The following is a 20,272-nucleotide window of genomic DNA, read 5'->3' on the forward strand; positions in this document are numbered from 1 at the left end:
TGTAGGCCAATGAGAGCTGAGTGTGCTACCAACACATTAGTGTTACAGAGCCGTAGAGAGACATTCACTTAGGAGACCCATTAGTTCACTAAAAGTATACACACTCTCTCCAGATCCATCCCAATACACAGGCCAATAAGTCAATGACAAAGAATCTATTTTTATGTTAGAATTAGAAGGGAACAAAATCATCACAGAATTAAAAGAGGATTGTAGGTATCTTCCTATTGAATGCATTACAACATAAAGATAGTGCATTCCTGGGTCATCAAGACCAACTGCAAGAGAGAGATGCTATCATATTAAAACAAAATGAATTCCCCCTAGGTTAATAATTTTACAATGCACATTTTCATCATTGACCTGACTCATTCGAAACACAATGCCCTGCGGTAAACATTTTTAGGCACATATGAACCAAATACTACAACAAAACTGGTGGCTGTAAACACTTAAACTTGCTTTGACAAAAAAATGTGATGCATTATTTTGTATTTACATATTTTTTTTAATAAACATAAAATTATACAAAAGATTTCCTGGTCTCTATTAATGGATCTGAGCATAAAAACAAAATTAAGTTCTTCCATACCATACAATTGAAGAAAAAAAACACTTTTAGATACAAAACTAACAAAAAATGTACAAAAAAATTGACACACACACACACACACAAAAATACCTCTGTCAATTGTAATTATTTGTGTCTATAATATGTCAAACATTGTGTTAAACAATCTTGATTTAAAAAAATAATAAAATGAATAATAGAGTTTTGAAAATAGTTAAATTATGATCTTAGAAATTTTAGCTCAGACATTCGTTCCCTGGTTGTCCAAAGACTTTTACAGCAAATTCACATAAATATGTCAATGTCAACAAAATAGGACAACACAATGTAGTGTTTTAAATATCACAAGACATGATGACAAGACAAAACTATGTACAAAAGTCATCACCATTTCAGACATGAGATTCTAAACTAGGGACAAAGCAATGAACTGTGGACATTCCACAGGGAGACCATAACAGAGAACAGGTTTGGCAAGCAGAGTTTTTTGGTAAATTTAGTTTTTTAGTAAAAGAAAAATGATTTAAATTTTTTTATATGATTTGCAAGTAACATAGCCAATGTCCAATCAAATGACCTAACCATATCTGCAAGTAACAAAGCCACTGTCCAATCAAATGACCTAACCAGATCTTCAAGTAACAAAGCCAATGTCCAATCCAATGATCTGACCAGATTTGTAAATACAACAAATTCAAAGCACATTTCAGTCAGCCAACAAGTTAGAAATGTGGACCCCTAACAACAACTACTTTTGGAACCAGAAGAAATAAGAGCCACTGTGTGGGGGCTTCATCCAAGAAAACCCTCTACTAGACTTTCATTGCAATCTGAAATATTGGCTTAGTCAAAGAGATCCAAATCATCCAGGTTCTGTGTGCACAACAAAAGTACCTGGGACTTTTTCCAACTGGATGACGCATTATTAGACACACAAAGTAACAGACATGCATACCACAATGTCAACATTAATTGGTCGAATTTTGTGAGCAACAGTTGACCCCCTTCATTGAGATAAATTAAACCAATAAACTAATACAGTTGACCCCTTTCATTGCGATAAATTAAACCAATAAACTAACAACTTTTTAAAGCAGGATCTTGGGACAAGACAGTGAGAAAGAAAGAATGTAATGTGGACATTAGCACGTACAGAAGTCTTAGCTTTGGGCCAAATTGACTGTTAAACTGAGAGAGAAAGAATGTAATGTGGACATTAGCACTACAGAAGTCTTAACAAAAAAACAAATCTAGCTTTTATGTCTCTACCATTTGAGTACCTTATGTACAAGAAAGACTGAAACCAAGCCAAACATCTGAGAGGCACTCACTCTAAACACAGAACAACATTTGAGCTGATTATTAGAACCAGTTTCAACTGGAGTAAAACAGAAATGCACAGACACACCAAAACAATGTTGTTAAAAAAAAATCTGTGCAGGTGTTCTAAAAAACAAACAGTTCATAATTGTATTTCCATGGTAAAATCTATAAAACAATCTTTCAACATTTTCCTTTAAGACTTAAAAAAAAAAAATATATTTAAAAATGAAATAATCACAGCTAAACTATGTATAAAACCAATAACTTTTATAGGCTTTAATAATTGCCTCTGGTAAACAAGGACTATAACTCTGTATTTAGAAAAAGAAATAGCTATTAAAAACTATGATTTCGCTCTCCAACACTAACTAAAGCATGGTTTCAAAACTCTATGGTATAAGGTCCATGAATACTTTTAAAAATATAGAGACCTCTTGGGGAAACACTTGAATTATAGTCAACTAATTATCTACAGTTAGTCCTCACTTAACGACTGGTTTGTTTAATGATGACTCAAAGTTACGACAAACTTTCACAAAAAATCATTAATTCCATTTCATTCAGATATACTACCCCAAATTTCAAAGATATGACAGATGGTGAAGTGATATTTTAAAATTGTGCACATTGGCAGCACAGTGTATGCTAAGCTGAGCTGAGACAATTCAGCAAGGTGATAGCTCTCTCTTCTCTCTTCACTGCACATACCCACAAGAACTTTGTCAGTTTTATTTTACAATCCAAATGTATCCCATCAACATGGCTGACAAAAGGAAGAGTACAACTCCTACAGGATCTTCCCCACTGAAGCCCTAAAAAACTATCAACCTAAGCACAAAGATCATACAGAATTGCAAAGTCTTAGCCATTGCTAGTAGCATGGGGATTTCTCATTTCTCTATTTCAACCATTACTTGAAGAGAAAGTGAAGGAGATGGTGAAGTGTATACAGTACTATACTGAAAGAAAAAAAGTTACTACATACTCTACTATTAAAAAAATGTCACACTTAAGGATAAAACATGCTTAACGACGGAGTGACTGGACCTTAGCCTCATCATCAAGGGGGGACTCACTGTACTTCAGAAACGTCAGCACGGCTGTAACATTTCATTTTCAACTGAATTAGAAGCTCTTTTAATTATTTCAAAGAGTGATTTCCCTTATGTACAAACTGCAACAAAGATGAATTAGGAAGAAGCTTGTGACATTGGGGGGGGGGGGGGGGGGGGGGGGGGAATGAGAGAAGCAGAACCTATACGTAAAACAGTTTTGAAAACCAAATAAAGTTGACATACAATTTCAATCAAGTGAAGTAACACTCATATAACAAATAGTATACAAGGATCAATTCAAAGTTAGAATTGTTATCCAACAATCTGAAACATTCACCCAACTATCAGTCAATTTTCATTGTGTCCTCATTCCCCCTCCAAAAACAAAATATTCACCCCAGGCCAATGGTCCTACAAAATGACAAAAACAAGGCTATGATGAACTTGGTCAGAAAGTTAAGAGGGAAAGTCTTTGAGTAAATCCCATGATTTGGGATGGTGGTAGAGACTTTTATTATGCATACAAGTAAAAGAGGTTACAAAAACATTATCTACAGTCAAGACAAGCCAGTGCACAACAAAACAGCAACAAACTGAAATGCAATTTGTGAAATGTCTCCATTTTGAGAAACGAAAGGGGTTTTAAATATACAATCACATTTCAATTGTAAAGTTTTATTTTAAATAAATATTTTTGTAACAAAGAAGCTTAAGAAAGATTTCAATTTTTTTTGTTTTTACTCTTTGTTATAGAAGTATAAAATGTTACCCCAGGATAAATATTGCAATATAAATTGTATATATGAAACTAATTTGTTTAGAAACATAAAAAACTAATTCCAAACTAATTTGTTTAGAAACATAAAAAACTAATTCCATTGCACAGCCACCAACCAAATTTTGATGGATAATGAATCTGATATAAATCCATGTTGAATAAGAACAACACTACATGAACTAAAGAAAGAAACCACTAGCCATGTTTACACTCAATAAAACACAAAGAAAAAAACAGTCACTAAGGACTAGGTTCAGATAATACAACAACAATAATATGTCAACTCTATGACAAGACTCCTGGCCAATCCTAATGTTGACATACCCATTTTGCAGTATACATGCACAACTACTCCTGCAGCTTCAGCGTGCTAAGGGGAGTCAACTAAATGGATTCATGAACTATCTTAAGAAAGCTGAAGTCAAGTCTGTGAACCAGTATGTGACCAGTCTGCTGCCCATTTACACAACAAAGAACTTATGACATCTTTTTGTGGTTACAATGCGTTAAAACTAGAGATATTCCACACGTTAGCAAAACATTTCCAACTAAAAATAAAAGTGGAATCCAGTGTTAATGTGCTCAAAGGTTCCAGTCCAAAGATGCCCTTCTGTCTGCTGCTACAAGAATGAGATGAAACAAGACATTCAGAAGTGATAGTCTGCACCCTGACAAGAGCTTAGCTCAACACAATTGAATCTCACATTGTAAGACTCAGCCTAGCAAGTTGGACCTAGCCAACACTTTGAAGGCTAGAGGTGTGTGGGATTTTTGAAACATAAATACGTCCAGCTACAGTTTTTGCACAGAAGTTAAATATGAAGACAAACAGTTGAAGACATTGAGCAAGAGAAAACAAATGAAAATCTTCTTTGACCTTTCACTTGAATAACCCCTAAGTAGTTTACAGATGTTGGTGAAAGCTGGCCATCTTGATAGATGTAACTAAAAATGTATCAATAGCAATGAAACAGATACAAGTATTTCCACTCAGTACATGTTTAGCTAAAATAAAAATGCATATGCGTTAATAAAGAGGGTTCATTTCATCCAAAACACATTGAACTGACATTTCAATCTTAGGGTCAACAAAAACCACTTGGATACAAAAAGCAACCTCCAGATCTGTGTGATGAAGAATCTTCTTTTTAAATCCCTGTCTTTCTGAGCTAAGCCTGTTACATCACTGGCAGCAACATTGCTAGCATGCATTTTCAATTTCTCTGCATCAGCGGTTATAGTGTAGGGGACATCACCATGGATGGCGACTATCTTTTGGATTTTTTCAATAAGCTTGTTTTGAAGTAAGCTAGCTATGTTTAAGTGGTACCAAAAGAAGGATTTGCTGCTGCTATTTCTGCGGCTTTTTTCTCTATCTGAGCCTGCTCCGCTATCTTGTGGCTCTTCATGTGAGCACTGCGACTTTTGACCTTAGCAAACACCCTGTTGGAGAGAAACACAAGGAAATAGTTAGAAACAGAGACTCTGCCAACTGTTCCTAACAAATAGATATGAGCCAATATCTTTAACATGAAACATTAGCTTCTGAACCTGGTGTCCTGGGTTCGAATCTCTGTGAAGACTCAGATTTTGAGCTTCTAGATTTTTAGGGCGCCCCTAAGTCCACCCAATTCTAATGGGTACCTGACTCGTTAACCGTTGGCCACAGAAACAGATGATCTTAACATCATCTGCCCCATAGATCGCAGATCTGATAGGGGAACTAATCGTTGCAATGAAAATGTTTCTAAACGACATATTGTAAAACGATTTTGCAAGAGAAAAACAAAATTGCAGGTCAATGCTACCGCACCAGGTAACACTGTATCCATCTGGTTAATGACTTACCTGCCACAGAGCCTGCAAGGAAATATTTCCTCCCCAAATTTGTCATAAACAGGGGAACGACTAGGTGTGCTTGGACGAGGCTTGCGGGGTGCACTAGGACTGGACTGTGCTTTGTCTAGATGTTTACGCATGTGTCTCTTGAGACTCTGCTTGGAGGAGCATGCCTGTTGAAGTCAATACAGCCTTTAATAAATTCTGACAATCTAAGAAATTGACAGAATTACCTTACATAAAATATATTTGTACAAGACGAAAAAAAAAGATGTTTATGATGGACAAACTTTAGGTGGCCCCAGTGGGACATTGATATTATATTACATACTAACTCATACAAAGAAGTGACCTCCAATAACAAAGCGTTGACATGTGCCTTTTTTTTTAACCTGTGAATAACCTCAGTTGTGAAAAGTCTGAACTGGGTTTCAATTTCCTCTCTCACCTGACCCACTTAAGTAGAAATCTCTGTGACTACCTGACCTATTGCTTTCGTCAAAATTCAGATAGCAAACTAATAGTTTTAATCAGAATACGTCTTAATAGCCAGGATACCAGACACTTTTTTTTTTGGGGTGGGGGGGAGCTAGTCTAACAAAATGAAACCTATTAGGGTAATATTTAGCTATAATTGAATATGATACTGATGGGAATATTCATGTTTCAACTGTAGGATAAGGAAATAATAATTGTTTTAAGTGACTTAAAGCCATTTGAGAACAATACCAATGATAGTGAAGAAAATAATACTATTATATAATATTATCCTTCAGAGACGCTGGAGATGGATAGGTCACACCCTTCACAAGCCTGCATCTAACATAACAAGGCAAGCCCTAACCTGGAACCCCCAAGGAAAGAGGAAGAGGGGAAAGCCCAGGAATACATGGCGCCACGATTTGGAAGCAGATGCCAAGCAGATGGGCAAGACATGGGGACAGTTGGAGAGACTCGCCCAGAACTGAGATGCCTGGAGAGAGCTGGTTGGTGGCCTATGTCCCAGAAGGGACCACAGGCAGAGGTGAGATAAGGTCTAATATTGATAATTTTAAGTCTAATCAAATTGAAGAGTAGAATGCAAGTATATCTGATGTGATTTTTGATTATTATAGAACTCTGTAATTGTTCTGAAGACTTCAACCTGATGCTAATCCCTATGACTAGTTTTCTCTATACTAAAAGGAAGATTTCTATGATTTTTATTTGCTTATTCTGTTTAATTAAATCTGTAAAAAGACTGATGCAAGCTTTACCCCTTCTATTAGAGATGTAGATAGTACCTGACAACTGCTTAAAAGGCAAAAGAGTTAACTACAGTAGTCACAGGATGAACTAAAACTTTTCAAAACAATACTCACCACATTACAGCCTTCAGCTGTACAGTGAAACTGGGGAGGTGGGAGTGGGTTGGGGGAGTCAACCAGGTGAGCAGGGGACGAGCTGGCTGTGTTAGTAGCCGTACTTTGTATACTCTGTAGAATACACATGCTGAATTAACATGGCGCACATTCTCTTCAACACTCGCACATTATCTTCAACACTCGCCTACTTTGTCAAAACAAGTATTTGGAAACAAGAAAAAAATTACCTGAAACTATAACCAAAAGCTTAAATTCCTTAGAATTATAAAAGCTTGAAGCAATTAAACTTAATTTTGAAGCAATAAAACTTCATTAAATACAAAACAGTGTAAAAGCTTAATGCCTCATGAACTAATTTTCAAGGAGCAACTTTTTAAAAAAATATTGATTCAGGAGCATGCCATGCAATTAGAAAACTATTTTTATTACATCACAATGCTATCGCTAACCAGATAAAAAAGTATATTTATGTTAAAACCAATTTTTTTTTCCTATTTATTTCTTTCCTTTTTTTTCTCTCTCCCTTATTGTAAGATGTTTTAACTAGGCTATATAAAATATTTACATCTGGAGCTATGCTGACGTCATCGTTGTCAGACAAGAAGCTGGTGTTATCAGAGTCAAAAGCCTCCATGTTCTCCTCACTTATTGTCTCTCTGGAGGCTGCAACCATGTTCTGATTCTGAGCTATAGCCTCGGCCACAACAGCTTTCTCCACAGATGCCTGTGCTGCAGCCCTCTCTGCCTGCTTGCGGGTATTGTACTCCCCCTGTTTGTTGCGTGAGTGCCGCAGGCGTTTATAATCATCTGGACAGACTTTCTTCCACACATAGTAAAACTGAATACACTGTTTGACATTCTTTGTTCCAACCTTAAAATAGTGGAGCCAAAAATTTTTTTTTTATTTTCTAACGAATAAAATAAAATTGAAAATTGATTTACATTTTTTTTCTAAGAAATGGTTAAAAAAAACTGTCATGTAAAAAAAAATGCAACATAGAAGTTTATTTAATTTTTGCATATTACTCAATGATGTTTATTATTATTACTCATATGATATGTTGATAGAAATGTGAGCATCTGATGAATGTTGTTTATAAAAAGAGCAAAATGAGCATTTTATGATTTATACTACTACAACAGGCCTTACATCTTTAGCTACTTTAAAAAAATCTTTATCATGAACCATAATGGACTTGTAGAACTTTTCCATCTCATTGGAATTCCATGAGTCAGATTCTGTAATGTCAAACAAATAGACAGTCAGGATACTATTGGGATTAAATGCAAATAGAGGCTACAAAAATCTATCATACTAGCATTACCTTGGTATTTATAATCTATCATTGGGTGGTCTATAGGTAACTCAGGCGGGTCAGCCATCAACATTAACATAGCATCCTGCAAAAACAGCAATGCAAGGTAAAAATTAAACATGTTCAACTCATTGAAAATATTTCTCTTACTTTAAGACATTGATATACTAGGATTACAAAAAAACACCAGAAACCAATAAAAGAACATTGCATTTTTCATTTATAATCTAAATGTCTAATTGTACATTTAATGGATACACTACAAGAATAAAAGCTTTTGGCAACCAAGGTGAGGTCCTGGGCTCATAAGGTGGAAAAAAAAGAGATTTTACTTAGATTTGATCCCAGCCCTGTTAGGTATCTGGAATCAGGAAGAGAACTTATGGCAATGGTACTTAGCCACAAAACACTTGTGAACCATTAACTGGGGCTTTAAAGAAATTTTACAAGGAAGCATTAAGACATTACTGCCACACAGTTTGATAATAATACTACTGGATATAGTCATAAAGCCACAGTCAAGTACTAAGGATCTTTTCTGGCCTTACTTTTTCATTTCAATCAAAATAACAAACTGATATAACTGAAACAATGAAGTCTTGTCTGGAACAATAAATTCTTGTCTTGAAGGCTAAAACAATCAATAGTAGTCTGGAAAACTCATTTTTTAAATTCAGAAACTAAATATATCAATGAAAGTTTCCAAGACTATTACCAACTCTATCAATGTATGCGTTAAAGATGAGCTTTCATCTCTTATAATTTATTTACGCTAGGCATCTAATGACTGAACAGTTTTCCTGGTAGCCCCACCAAAGGCTTCCTTCAAAGTCTCCAGTAAAAAGATATTTTCAACACATGAGGGGCTAATGGGATAAGTTCAATTCAGGATCCATTTTGAAGAAAAAAACAACTTACACTAATATTTCCATGAGCCAGATGTAACAAGTGAAGAGCATACTCCACATTACAACCATTGCCCTTAACAGCAGCACTGCAGGAAAAATCTTGGTAGCATTGCACTGAAATCAAGACACTTTCTTTTGAAAACATAGTCTACTACATATTGAAGTTAATCAGAGATCAATTCCAAAACTAAGAAAACAACTATATAATATATAATTCTGCTCCTTACACTGGGCATCTGTATTCTCTCCTTCAGAAGAAGGTTCCCAGAGAAGGTTCTTTTTGTCATCCACTGGGGTAAAAAAATAAGCTTTGCTTTTGTCTGAAAAATGAAAGGAACTGTTATAACAGTGGAAAAATAAAGAAAATAAAAATAAATAAATAAGAAGTTTTTATGAAACTACTTAGCAGCTCTGTGCCATGCCAAATAAATAAAGCAAATAATTGCAGGCATCAATTTCAATTGGGGAATAATAAGGTCACATTATTAAAACTTCTAGTTACAGATTATAACTTGATAATTGCACTCATTTTAACTCACCCCTTAGCACTGGAAGTACAGCTTGAAAATCTGCGCCCACATTAATATGGCTGGAAACACACATTGTATTAAGATATATTTGATTTTGTGTGCGGTTAGATTATAAATAGATTATAAAACCTGAATTACAAATTTGAACTCTATTATAACCAAGTAATATTTCTTTTTCTATTGGTATATAAATATTAAAATAAAATAGAAAAAATATTATTTAAAAATATCATACGCTTCAGTGTCAGTTTCTGGTACAGGCTCAACTTCCAATGTCTGCTCTGCAAATAATTCCAAACCAATGTCTGCTTTGCCACTGCCCAAGCTGCCTACAAAAAGAGAAAATAAAACAGCTAATTTCTCAAACTAATCAATACGAGTGTTGCATGTAAATGAAAAAGCATTAAAATTGTATGCATTATAAAATTACAAAAATTGCACACTGAAGTAAATATGGTTAAACGCACAAACTTAATAGTTCAATACCCAGGTCAATTTGTTTTAAGTAAAACATATCTATATATATATATATATATATCAGCTGTAACCTATTTTTTGTTTCATTTTATAACTGAACTACAGGCTGCCCATTGAAGCCTGCTCAAGTGTTGAAACTGCCTAACAGAAGTTTCTCTCAAAACATATTCATTATTTTTATTGCAAGCAGAGAGCTAAATATTGTCAAATAATTACTTTTTTTGTAGTTACATACTAACATACCCATAGTAAGTTGTACAAGTCTCCAGATAATCTACTGCTGCGGCTCCTAAAAGAATCTGGCATAAGAGATATCTACACATGATAAAGCTATCAGTTACACCAATGTGATTGCTCTATCTAGCCATCTAAAAATAGCAATCTCTATGATGTCAGCTGTCCCATATTGGAAATCTCCAATATTTCACTAGCTTAAGCAAGGTACTACCTGGAGTTAATATTGGACTTCCCTGTTGGTTTACAAACTAGGTCTTTTTACTCTTCTACAGATATGGTCCCAAGAAACTTTTTAGAAAGCTATATTTAGTCACTATAGGCTGAAGTTTTATACACAAATAGGTGATATGGTTCACTGCACACATGATGTCAAAATGACTCAAAACTTAATTATAAACCTTTTAATCAATAAATTTCCTTTTAACCCCAAAGTGCATTAAATAGCTATTTTTGATTCTTCAAAATTTTCTCAGAACTTTCTATTTCACAAAAAAATCCTCTGTCAGAACATGCCAAATGTGATATATATATGTTTTAAATAGGAGAGAACAAAAAATGAACTCAGATCTCTACCATCTATTAAGTCAGTAATATAAGTATATCTAGTCAATTTAATTTAATAAAGCTATACAAAAATTGATTTGAATAAATTCAAAAACAAGTTCAATATATAAAAAATTTTTAAATATAAAAACAAAGCTTGTATTACGTGAAACTGCATCATTTATTTTAATCAACCACGTAATTCATTTTTAATAGATCTAGACCAGTGATTTCCAAAATGGTCTAAATGGACCAAGAGGTCTATGTAAGTGAAAAAATGAACTAACTGGGCACCTATGAGATGTCAATAGGAGTCTACGATATTGGATATTATTTAAGCAGGTTGAGATTTTATATATTTCATTTCCCATTAATAGTCATTTATGAAATGAACTCTGCGCTCATATGATTTGAACATGGGGCTTGTTGAGAATAGAAGATATAGAGGAGTTTCTGCGGTGCAACTCCAAATCTGCTGACAGGCATCTTTTGTTGCCTTGGCCATTATAAGAAGTCTTTGCCCTCTTGGAGGGATGCAGGGGGAATGTAGAGAAGGGTTTCTGTGTTGCTTTGCTTTTTCAAAATCTATTTTTAACAAGTTGCTCGGGTCTGAATTTGAGCATGAGGTCTTAAGTCTCCATGATGGAAGGCAGACGATATTCAAGTACTTATAAAAATAGAGTCTACCCAGAGTCTCAGTGTGGATTCAGGAGTGGTAGATCCACTATAGACATGATATCTTCTCTACGACTACTGCAGGAGAAATTCAGAGAGAGAGACAGACCCCTTTACATCATTTTTGTTGATCTGACTAAAGCTTTTGACATGGTCAACAGAAGTGGGCTTTTCAAACTCCTGAGGAAAATAGGTTGCCCTCCCTAACTACTGAAGTTCATTGAGTGGTTCCACGAGGAAACTAAATGTACTGTCAAATTCAATGGAGCCCAATCAGCACCTTTTGAGGTTTGCAGTGGTGTCAAGCAGGGATGTGTGCTCGCACCTACTCTGTTTGGCATATTCTTCTCCTGTCTACTGCATTACGCGTACAACGACATAAACGAAGGTGTGTTTCTCCATACAAGATCCTCTGGAAAACTATTTAAAAAAATGTATCAAGGCTGTGGGCAAAAACCAAGGTTAGGAAGCTACTCATCAGGGAACTCCTGTATGCTCATGATGCAGCAATTGTGGCTGATTCTGATATTCAGCTACAGTCCCTGGTTGACAAACTATCTGCTGCTTGCCAGAAGTTCGGCTTAAACATCAGTCAAAGCAAGACTAAGATACTTGTCCAAAACACAAACACTGCACATCAAGTAAGCATTAATGGCCAACCACTAGAAATTGTTGATCACTTTTGTCACCTTGGCTCCATCATATCCAACAACACTCTATTGGATAAAGACATAAACAACAGGATAGCCAAGGCAATGGCCACCATGTCACGGTTGCAGAAAAGAGTCTGAGACAACATATTGCTGACTAGCAGTACTAAAGCCCTAGTCTACCAGACCTGTGTGTTGAGCACCTTGCTGTAAGGAAGTGAAACATGGTCAACCTACTCATAGCAGGAAAAAAAGCTGAATGTCTTCCACCTCCGATGCCTAAGGCGGATCTTTAAAATAAGGTGGCAAGAAAAGATAACCAATGAGGAAAAGCTACAAAGAGCAGGGTGCCAGGACATCCGCTCTGTTATCAGCAGCAGACGCCTTGGCTGGCTTGGCCACGTTCGTAGAATGCCAGTAGGTCGACTTCCACAGGACATCCTGTATGGCAATCTAATAGAAGGCAGGAGAGCCGCTGGTCGTCCACTTTTACGTTATATGGATGTATGCAAACGTGACATGAAGCTCTTCAAAATCGACATTGGCAACTGGGAAGAGGTGACACTGGACAGATCCACATGGAGAGAGAGCATAAAGGAAGGGTCACGGATTGCAGATGTCATACACAACAGAAGCAGAAAGAAGGGTGAAAATGCAACGGCGCCTGGTGATTATATATGCCCAACTTGCGATTGCAGCTGTGTATCAAAGATTGGCCTCTTTAGTCACACAAGAAGTTGCAAAGGGAAAAGATCGTCCCTCGAGACGTAAAATGCCACAGATAAAAATAGAAAGTTCTGTAACCTAAAAAAGTTAATAGCTAAAAATTGTTAGAGAATGACAAGGCTTATTATCTCAACTTATTTTAGTACTATTTAAACATAAATGAATTAATTATGACAAAGGGATTAACAAGTAGGTTAATTTTTTTATTGATTCATCTGTTGTCCTCGACAATTAATAATTGTGCCGTATCAACTTGATCCAAGAATGGGAAGAGAGAGAAATAATGTGTAAAAGATTCCACCCATAATGACAGGCAGAGTGAGTTAATTAGTAGAAATTTAAAATTTGCAAAAAAATACCTCATTGTGGCAATAACAGAACTAAATAATTTGAATTATCATGTTGCAATGTCAGAATTGTCTTCTATTTAACTGAGATGCCAAACTAGTGATTTTAATTATATTTCTATAAGTTCCTGTTTGTTTTTGTTTTTTTATTTATTAATTTGTTCTTAGTTAAATTGCGAATTATTAAATAAATTTCTTGTTATTATTTCTTTTAAACTCATTATTACTAGTAAACGTGTATTGTACTTCAGTTATCATTTTTGTTATTTTTATAGTTATTTCTGTAAGTAAGCTATTCAATTAGCTTCTTTTTTTTATTCCTTTTATTTTAAGATAGGACTGTAAATTGGCAATATAAAATAAATTGATAGTGCACTTACTTTAAAAATTATTTTATACTATTTTGGTTCATAGCTAAAGTGCCAATTGGTAATCATTTTAATATGAATTACATTTTAAAAACTTAAAGTATATACAATTTCAATCTTAACTATTTAGTAATTTTTTATTAAGGCCAAATTTTATCGCATGTGTGTTATAAATAAGAGATTTTTGATAGGCTTATGGTTGGTATAATATTTATAACCATTATTTGTTTTTTAAATTTTAGCATATGATAGCATTATAAATTATGGTTACTTTTAAGTTTAAATCGCTACTTTATATTATTACTTGTTTGTAGGGGTTTTATAAATTTATACATATCATCTTTGTCAATATCAATGTTGGAGGATTGGAAATTTCTTGTAATGACTTTATTTTATTACCTATAATCTGTAATGACATTTATAAAAGAAATGTTATCATTTCATCAATAATTGATATGTAATATAAAAGTTTATTCCATAATTCTTCATTTGTGTAGACTAAAAAAAAAAATAACTACAACATAACCTCACTATCACCTAATTCATGGGACACTGTGGCAGCAGTGAGAACTACTACTAATGAGCACTTAACAGCACTATGTCCCCACTAGATTCATCACTTTAATATTTGCTTCTTTTGATTCTATTATCAAGACTAATGTAAATTTACCTTCTTCAAAAGAAGACTCTAATGCCTCCTATATTATTAAAAAATAACTAAAAACAACATCTCTTGTAAAGCTCAACACAAACAGCAAGAAAACAGTTCTCCAGCACAAACAGAAGGAAAAGAAAAAGCTGACACACTGACCAAATATGGAAGACTGACAAAGAGAAAATTCTATTCTATAAAAGGAAGAAATGAAGAAAATAATAGAGAGTAGAATAAACCAAAAATGGACAAGTTATCCCCCAAATTTCAAGAAGGAAGATGCCTATTATAATCTATCCTGACACGACCAAGGTATAATTTTTAGCCTAAGAACCAGACAACTAAATGAAACAACACATGTTCCAGAAGCTGAAAATTGAAACTAGTGAATTTCGCCCTTGTCATGTCACGAGAGAATGCCGACCAGGTTTTTTAAAGCTGCATTCTCCACCGAGAGGTTTGAACAAGACAATGACCCCAAAATATCTCTATAATAAAAAAAAAAAATCTGGGGAGCTGCCTGACCTGGAAACTACAGCCCAGTTCATCTCAGACAATGAACTAGCCATCTGAAACTTCCAACATAATAATAAGAGTGCAGAAAAGAACTGACATTTTACATTAATATATTATTCCTAATTACTGTATCACAATACCTCATTCTAAAATACAGCAAAGATAATTGATCTGGTTTTTCTTTTATAATAGAACCCTGTTTACTCACCCCTGCGAATGAGCTGCACTTTGCCTGAAACTGGAGCAGATCTTGGGGTCTGAGGTTGAGCTGATTGTAGTGTACAAAATAATCCAGAGCCACTTCGAAATGGGCTTAACATTGGTGGTGGAGTATAAGGAGGAGGGGTGTGACCTTTGCCCCTCTCTGTGGAGATATGAGTCTCCTTGTGAATGACTCGGGGAGATCGAAGTCTGCTGTGGAACATACCAAACTGAGGAGGTATATACAAAGGTGCTGGCCTGTGCTTGCGCTTGATTTTGAAAGGACTAGGCAAGGAACCAGGATTTCGAAACACCCCAGCTCCATCAGAGCATGAAAACATGTTTTCTTGACCATGTGGTTTCCCACCCTTGATAAAGGTTTCATCCATGAGTTTATTTGACCTGTACAGAGATTCCTCTGTCAGACTGCGAGGACGCATGGGAGCCTGGTCAACGCTCTTTGACCGTACATATTTGTAGTGTATATCCCCTGACTTGCTGCGCATGCGGACTCTACCAGAATTTAGACTATCTGCCTCAAGTGGGCTAGACATGACTGTCTGCACATTTGACATAGACACATGGGGCTTGTTGAGAATAGAAGAAATAGAGGAGTTTCTGCGGTGTAACTCCAAATCTGCTGACAGGCGTCTTTTGTTGCCTTGGCCATTGTAAGAAGTCTTTGCCGTCTTGGAGGAATAAAGTGAAGTGTCCTTTGTCAAAAAGTCACTGGAGAAAGAGTGGTTATTCACATGATCGGTGGTGACGGTGGATGATAGCATAACATCCTGCTTAATTGAGTCTTTAAATGTTTTGGAAAAGGGGGAGTAACCACCTTCAAATGAGTTATATGAAGGGGGGCGCTCAAGAGTGTTATCCATGCCAGAATTGCCAAAGATACTACGGGAGCCGATGTCTGAGTTATCCGAAGAGGACAGCAACATATTTTCTGCTAAGCTGTTGTTGATGTTTTTGAGAATCTGGGCAACAGCAGCATCTGTGTTGCGAGACATGGCAGAGGAGGTAGTAGATGTTGCAGGAGTAAGCGTTGGGGGAGAGGGTGACGGTATCACACTGAGGAAGGAACTAGGATCCTGCTGAACACTCTCACTGCTGCCTTGAGTTAAACTGTCCCTGAGCTGGCTGTAGTCGGACTGAAACATACAACAAAACAGATTCAAAGGATGTAATATTATAGATATAATGACATTCTCCTAATCTACATATTGCACTAAATCACATTTATTCTTCAAAACAAGCTGTGAAACAAACATGTGAACTTCTAAGTAAAATGATAAACGAGGAATATTGAAGAGAAGCATTCCTTATTACACATATGAATATTATTGGAGAAACAATAGCAATCACATGAAAATATAGAGGTCAGAAAATAAGGTCACATGAAAAGAAATACTGAAATTAATAAATAAAACAACTTTCAACCAAATGTTGAACCAGGAAACACATCCAGCATCAACTGACTGATAACTAGTATGACAATGTTTAGAGGAAGTGGCGTTGCTGAAGTTTTTGTACTAGAGCTTTGAAATTGTTGTAAAAGAAAGAATATTAATGTTGGCTTAAGGAAAGCACTGGCTAAAAAGTTATATAGAGATCTAACATAGTTGGTTCAATGATTCCAATTCTTTCTGATCTGACTTTTTCTTGTTCCTAAACATTTTAGTTCATCATCATGAGATAAAGGTAAAAGTACAACAATGGTGTCAATGACAATATTCATGTTAAATAATGCACACAACATTGTGAAGTGATGTCAATTGTTTTTAGTTTTCAAGCCAAAATGAATGGAACAAAAAAAATAATTTTAGTTGTTATATTTATTATTCATAGAAAAAGAAAAATTCAGGGGGCTGACAAAGTTTATTTCATATTACAAATTAAAGTTAATTCTATATAACAACAAAACATAAAAATTACTTTTTTTTTAAACAAAGCTTATACTAAGCGTAGTTGTATCAATTTGTTTGGATCAGTCATGTAATTAAATTTGTTATAATAGATCGAGACTAACAATAATAAATCTGTGCCATCAGAAATATTTTTACCAATTGTTTTGTTTATCTCCATTTCATGCTTTTAGATTTCTCAATATGCTGTGATCCTATCACTTATCTACACCAGTTGGGAAAGGAATGGGTGGAGAAAGAAGGAGGTCTACGGATAAATGTTACCGTAATCGTTTTTTAAATTTTATGAATTTAAAAAAAATAAAAATATTTAAAAAAAAAAAAAAAAAGCTTATACAAAGTGTAATTGTATCAATTAGTTTGGATCAGTCATGTATTAAATGTGTAATAGATCTAGACCAACAACAATAAATCTGTGCATTTAGAAATATTTTTACCAATTGTTTTTGTTTAGTGCAATTTCATGCTTTTAGCTTTCTTAATATGCTATGATCCTATCACTTATCTGAATCAGTTTGGAAAATTTGAGGGGAGGGGTGGGGAGAAGAAAAAAAGAGATATATCTGTGTGGATTTTACCCCAATTGGTTTTTAAAAGCAATAACCAAAAAAAAAAGTGGGGAAATGATCTGAATTTGAACTTGGCCTCCTCAGGCCAATGTGCTAACCATTCTGCTAGTGAGGTACTTATGACCAGAGGAGATTATATAATTATATATTGTTTGTTACAATTTAGAGCGGCAACCCATAAAGGTGACTAATTCAGTTTTTACCAACACTTCAGTCAATTACAATTTCTTTCCCTTGTTCAAGATACCAAACAAAATAATTAATTACCTAAAGTTAACTAATTTTTTTTTATACATTCTTGTGGTGTCAGGCAAAAGAAATAATTGTGCTAAATTTCAGCTTGATTCAAGTTTTTCGAAGAAAGAACGTGTACAAACTATTTTAACACACAAACAGACAGAGTGAGTTGATATTAGCTTTGTAAAAAAAAGGGAAATGACCTGAATTCGAACTCAATGCTCAAAGCCTCCTCAAGCTGACTTACTAGCCTGGTGAAGTGCTTATGAAAATAGGTTTATAGTTATCTATTGTTTCTTTCCCTTGTTCAAAGTAATAAGTTATCAATAGTTAATTGACTCAATGGTTACTTGTTTTGTTTTGTTAGGTAAAAGAGATAATTGTGCAAAATTTCAGCTTGATCTGAGATTGGGTATTGAAGAAAAAACGTGTACAAACTTTTTACCAGACAAATAGAGTGAGTTGATATAAGCTTTGTAAAATAAAAAGACAAATAATTAAATTTTTATGGGGGGAATCAGTTTAAATTGATTAGTATAGCTGAAAAGAATTTTAGTTTATTAAAAGTTTCCAAAATTATTGCCTCAGTGTTTTCTAATATTTTATAAGAGATCATATTGTTTGAAGAAAATATATTATACTGTGCATTGATTTAGCTTTTTTGAAGCTTCCATTATAAAAAAAAATATCCATTTCTATTTAACTTTCTAAAATATGCATATTACCTGTGAGCTTAGTGGTACTTGAATATTAAGGAAGTTTGGTATAACTGTCTGATCTAAACTGGTAGACCCTAGAGAGCCAGAAGTCAATGACTGAACCATGCTGGGGTGGTTGAGTGCAGCCACCAATGATTCATGCTGCTGCTTTTCTACACTAGCCATCAGGCCATTCTGAATCCTCTTGATTTGTTCCTGTTCTGATTCCAGAGCACTGCCCTGCAAAACTGAGCCTGCATCACTACCCAGCACCACAGACTCTGGGATGGATAGAGTCGGCACCCCATTCATGTCATCTGAGTCAGGGGGCTGGAGCAGGATTTGTGGAATTTGGCTGATGTGCAGGCCAGTGATGATCCCTGATGTTTGGTTATTCATGGCTAGCCCACCAATGGGAGACTGAACCTGAAGACCCATCAGCTCCTGTGTTTGCTGCAACTGCTGCTGCTGTTTCTGAAGCTGAACAAGCAGGTGTTGATGGTTGATTCCTGCGGCGCAGACCACAGATGGGTCTAAGGTAGCCAGTATCTGTTGCACAGAGGTGTTCAAAGCAATCTGGGATGGCAGGTTCGTCCTTGAATCCTGGGGTTCCTGCCCAGGACTGCTGAGCTGCACTAAGGTCTGCTGGTTCATGGGGGGAGAGCTGATGGTCATGCTGACCGGTGTGGTTGTAATCTGGCTGCTGCCCAGCTGCTGCAGGAGCCCTTGTTGAGACAGTGAGGTTGGGGTCATAAGCATGTGACCCTGTAGTTGTTGCTCCTGCAGCTGCTGCTCTCTGATCTGTGCCTGCAAGAGCTGGTTCTGCTGCTCTTGCAGCTGATACTGGAGCTGCTGTGTGTTAAGAGGTGGAAGCCCTAAGAGTTGGTGCTCCTGTCTGATCTGTTCCAATTGCTCCGCACTTATCTGTGGTAACTCAGCCTGCTGTTGCTGCTGTCTCTGAAGCTCTTCCACCTGAAAAATATTTGAAAATGCAGGTAATAAAAGAGACTTAAAAACATAAAAAATATTACTCATAAACGTCGAGGAAAATAATTGGAAAAAAAGTGTGCATACTTGCTGAAAACTTTGCACTAGTTTCTGTATTCTCTCCCCTTGATGTGGTGAAGCTGTTCGTGATGGCATAGATTCCATTGCCAAAGATCCAGTTGAATCAGCAACAAGTTGTCCAGAAAGAAACTGAGGTCAAGAGAATATTAATTATAAAACTCATTTGATAGCATTCTAGCATAGTAAAATCTACAATATTTATTTTCTTAAATGTCTTTCATGGTATCACAATAAACAATAAAATTGATATTACAAAGATCTTGAAAACATTTAAAAGATGAACAGTGCCCAGTTGCAGGCACCAAAAAATCTTTTTTTTTTAATTAACCATGATTTTGAGAAAAGAGATTTGTATAAATATTACTGTGATTGTTTCAATCGCATTTTCACTGTCTCTTTGTAAGTCAGCCTTAATTCCCCTAAACTATATATGTGACATGAGATGAGGTGGCTGAATGGTAAAGCGATTGTCTTCTGAACCAGAGGGTTCAGGGTTTAAGTCCTGGGATTTTTAATTTTGGGATCTTTAGGGCGCCTCTGAGTCCACCAAGCTCTAATGGGTACCTAACATTAGTTGAGGACAAGTACAGGCAATAGGTCATTGTGCTTGCCACATGACACCCTCATTAACCATGGGCCACAGAAACACATGCCCTATAGACACAGATGCATATACATGCACAAACTGTGGCAGAC

General features: G+C 35.5%; 1 protein-coding gene across 1 annotated transcript in view; it reads right to left on the reverse strand.

Annotated features, from left to right (window-relative positions):
- Window positions 1-3,115: 3,115 nt before the first annotated feature.
- LOC106067018 (uncharacterized) overlaps window positions 3,116-20,272 on the reverse strand; it is a 29,528-nt gene continuing 12,371 nt past the window's right edge. The window contains exons 11-23 of the mRNA XM_013226121.2: window positions 19,583-19,705; window positions 18,536-19,480; window positions 15,084-16,230; window positions 9,920-10,013; window positions 9,694-9,743; window positions 9,382-9,474; window positions 9,165-9,268; window positions 8,256-8,331; window positions 8,081-8,169; window positions 7,496-7,801; window positions 6,928-7,041; window positions 5,576-5,739; window positions 3,116-5,170 (exon numbers count right to left, since the gene is read on the reverse strand). Coding sequence (XP_013081575.2) covers window positions 5,047-5,170; window positions 5,576-5,739; window positions 6,928-7,041; window positions 7,496-7,801; window positions 8,081-8,169; window positions 8,256-8,331; window positions 9,165-9,268; window positions 9,382-9,474; window positions 9,694-9,743; window positions 9,920-10,013; window positions 15,084-16,230; window positions 18,536-19,480; window positions 19,583-19,705 — 3,429 coding nt within the window. The 3' untranslated portion in view covers window positions 3,116-5,046. The remainder of the gene's footprint in view (window positions 5,171-5,575; window positions 5,740-6,927; window positions 7,042-7,495; window positions 7,802-8,080; window positions 8,170-8,255; window positions 8,332-9,164; window positions 9,269-9,381; window positions 9,475-9,693; window positions 9,744-9,919; window positions 10,014-15,083; window positions 16,231-18,535; window positions 19,481-19,582; window positions 19,706-20,272) is intronic.

This window comes from Biomphalaria glabrata, chromosome 3, assembly GCF_947242115.1.
Source record: "Biomphalaria glabrata chromosome 3, xgBioGlab47.1, whole genome shotgun sequence".
In the NCBI taxonomy this organism is placed as follows: Eukaryota; Metazoa; Mollusca; class Gastropoda; family Planorbidae; genus Biomphalaria; species Biomphalaria glabrata.